The sequence below is a fragment of the Formica exsecta genome, unplaced genomic scaffold (genome assembly GCF_003651465.1).
Source record: "Formica exsecta isolate Colony F162 unplaced genomic scaffold, ASM365146v1 scaffold363, whole genome shotgun sequence".
Lineage (NCBI taxonomy): Eukaryota > Metazoa > Arthropoda > Insecta > Hymenoptera > Formicidae > Formica > Formica exsecta.
In genome coordinates, this window is record NW_021850877.1 from 30,821 (window position 1) to 34,138 (window position 3,318).

Below are 3,318 nucleotides of genomic sequence, written 5' to 3' on the forward strand. Positions count from 1 at the left end.
CTCCGCAGCTAAATCTTCCCACGTTGTCAACATTACGAGCACCAGTATATAGTATTCAGAGCTAATCCACGAAAAAGCCTGTCGTATCTGTGATGAATTCTTCGTTTCTCGTCGCGTTTAATTATCTCTAATGGCATACAGCAATCAAGTATCGTAAATAAAGTATACAGATATAGTAATAATTATAAATATTATTCATTTTTTTATAGTTCACAATTCACTGTGTATATTGAAGTATTTTTTCGTAAATATCTAGGAGAAAGATTGCGATAAAAAGATTGCATTATGATTTTTTTTTAATAGCTCGTTTACTCGTTTGAGCCATGTACAAACTTTAATATCATAATAATCATATAAATGTTAACACAATTTCATAGATTCTCTACGCAAAACATCTCGTCTTAACGTCATCGATAAAATAATATCAATTCATACTGCGTATCATAGTGAAGAAGGATGCCGCGGATGATACCATCTAAAATATGACGTCTAATCACTTGTGAAATGATCATGATTAATAGATAAGACACATTTTTGCGCGTATAATGTAAATATATGTACGTACAGATGCAAAAGTTGGCAAGGACAACGGTACGATATATCCTGCGGTCAATTGCGCTGGTTTCTGAGCTCTCGTCGTGATAATATTTAGAGATCTTTTTAGCTGGTACGGAAAGCGATACCACGATGTAAAATATATCGCTCTGGCTACGTCTTGGCTCTGAAACATAATTCAACCGTGTTATTATAAGTTTGAAGATAAATATAAATAAAAAAAACTGAGAGATATAAAATATAAATATAAATGTCAAAAAGACGTAGTGTTTTTTTTTAGATTCCTGTAGCTGTTTGTATTTATTTCTAACACAATACACCAAAAGAGGGAAAAGAAGATTTTATTAGATTCTAAAATATTCTCTATCATTTAAAAAATTTTTTAAAATAATTAAAAAGAATTTAAAAAGAAATAATTAAACGATGAAGATAGAATTATTCTTATATTGTAAAATCACATTTTTTATGTTTTAAATTCGAATTATTACACAATTTAGCTACATACCTCGGTGAGAAGAACATCCGCCGGCCAGTTACATAAAAACAATTGAATTATAGCAATTAATAATTGTGATGCATATTTAAATTTATCGGGATCATCCTGTAATCGTTACACAACTGATAAGAAAATTTCTGAGATGCTTATCTAGAATATATAAATTAACTTATTTTTTTCTTCACGTTTTCACAATTGATCACAGTGAAATAATAATGGATCAACAATGGACATCAACAAAATTTTGAAAGATTTTAAAAGATGAAAATGTTTTTGTACGTTATCTCTCTACATTAAACATATGTTTCCCCCGTGTTATTGAATAAATTTTAAGATTGCTACGCTTTAAGTGTTAATAGGAAAAAGATTTACAAAATTTTTCAAGAATTTTTCGATTCACTTCAAACATATATGATTTGTTTCAGAATCACCCGAAATCATAAGATTGAAGCAAAATTCATTCACGAAACTGTAAGAAGAAATGATTGATAATACGTAGAAAGGAAAATAATTTGAACTCTCTTACCCCCGCTAATTTAAATCCTACAAGGGAGACGTTGTACGTACTACTGAGAAGCTGCGTTAAAAAGATGCCATTGGTGAGTTTCTCAACTTCATTGCAAAATCTATTCGAATAATATCAAACGTTTGAGTTGTCGAGTTATTTTTGTAAAAAGAAAAATTTAAGGCATTTAAAAAATTTGACGGCTTAATCGCCCCCTTTATTTTTTAGCAAAATCATCTGCCTTCTCCCCTCTACATACTCGAGTACCGTTTGATGATAGTGTACGCAGGCTTCAAGATCAGATTTCGCACGATTTGTCGATACACCATGGGTTATCTCGAGGAATTCAGCAGACGTTGGACACGAGCTTTCCGAATATACCCGGTCGCGATTGCTGAGACACAAGATTCGCGAATTGAGGACCTTGAAGTGGCCGCAAACGGTCAAGATGAGCACTGGTCCGAGGGTATCTGCAGCGGCGCAGGTGAGACCAACGTTGATCATACTACTCAATTGCAGAATGTACATTATTTCATAATAGGGTGACCGATGAACCTGGACCGGACAGGCGTATGGCAAGGTTCTCATTGTCGTGTTCGACGAATCGTCGTGCTGTCCCATAAAGAGACTCGCGACGGCATAGAAAAAAATCGTGAAGGCACATCCAAATAGATAATAATAGGTCAGACGTCTCGTTGCTTTCACGTAATCGCGCACGCACCTTTTCTCGGTCGCGTTTAATGCCATCCAAAGTTTCTCGCAGATCATTAGCAATCGCTGAAACCTGCTACGGAATAAGAGAACGAACGTGAACCGCGCTTGCCCACCCACGAGGGAGAGTATCATCGCGAATGACTCCATCCAAGTGTCGAGGTAGACGGTATGCAACGCGAATTCGTATGTGTATAAGATTGCGTATGCGAAGAGACAACCGTAAGCGATCGCGACGAGAACGTTCTGCGATTTTGTTTGCCGGATATTTCCATTCTTGTACGATACCACGCCGGATAATCTCAGCAAGGCGACATTCGCCCGGATGACACTCGCGAACGATTCGTCGGATACCATTTTCTGATTGAAGATTGAAATGCGACGAAGACTGAATCTCAAAGCAAGGTCGAACTGGAATCGGATCGCGACAAGACGGCGGCGCGTCTTTCTTTTCGCTGGGAAATCGCCTGCCAATGAAACTCGCGGGCATCTATATCTATATCTATATTTGCGAAAAGCCTATAAGATTTGCACCTGCGCGATTCGAGCGAGGAGATACACGGACAAAGTGCGTACCTTGTGATTATTCTCGAAATAAACTTCCGCGAAGGAAAGAGTTTTCCGTGATACGTGCCAATTTCGCTCGCAAAAACATCGGCGACCAAATGAATAATCGAGCTAAGGAATGAATAATTGGACATTTGTTTCAAAGTTGCGATATCGTGACGATGCAGCGTGCAATTCCACTCGGACATACGACCGCAAAGAGTTACGATAAACATGGGTTTTCTATACTTTTGCTCTTCTCGCGTGGAATTAAAAAGGAGATTCGTGGATGTGATTGAACCCGTAAGGTTATTGCACTATATTAATTTGATTTTTCTTTTATGAATGTCACTTTTTAATTTTTGTTATCCTTATATTGACGAAATATCAAATGACATTTAGTGATAGTCACATTTGAACTTTTAAAGAAAAATTAGTTTGAATGATACAAATCATTTAAAAAATAGAAAAAGAGATTCAATACGATAAGTTTATTAAAAGTTTA

The 3,318-nt window shown here is 36.2% G+C and overlaps 1 protein-coding gene across 1 annotated transcript; it reads right to left on the reverse strand.

The window, feature by feature from the left end:
- Nucleotides 1–328: 328 nt before the first annotated feature.
- On the reverse strand, nt 329–2,639 carry LOC115239045 (odorant receptor 49b-like). The gene is made up of 5 exons (XM_029813363.1): nt 1,816–2,639; nt 1,578–1,677; nt 1,061–1,156; nt 566–721; nt 329–475 (listed from the first exon to the last, which is right to left on the reverse strand). Exons 1-5 carry the CDS (start codon nt 2,622–2,624, stop codon nt 425–427), a joined length of 1,212 nt encoding a protein of 403 aa, XP_029669223.1. The 5' UTR covers nt 2,625–2,639; the 3' UTR covers nt 329–424.
- Nucleotides 2,640–3,318: the final 679 nt, after the last annotated feature.

Bases quoted from the DNA above. Each gene is read 5' to 3' on its own strand.
- LOC115239045 (XM_029813363.1), bottom strand. From the start codon at position 2,624: ATGGTATCCGACGAATCGTTCGCGAGTGTCATCCGGGCGAATGTCGCC. The intron at 1,678-1,815 runs GTATGTAGAGGG...TTATTCGAATAG, and splicing joins TATCATCAAACGGTACTCGA to ATTTTGCAATGAAGTTGAGA. The intron at 722-1,060 runs GTATGTAGCTAA...ATTATGTTTCAG, and splicing joins CGGATGTTCTTCTCACCGAG to AGCCAAGACGTAGCCAGAGC.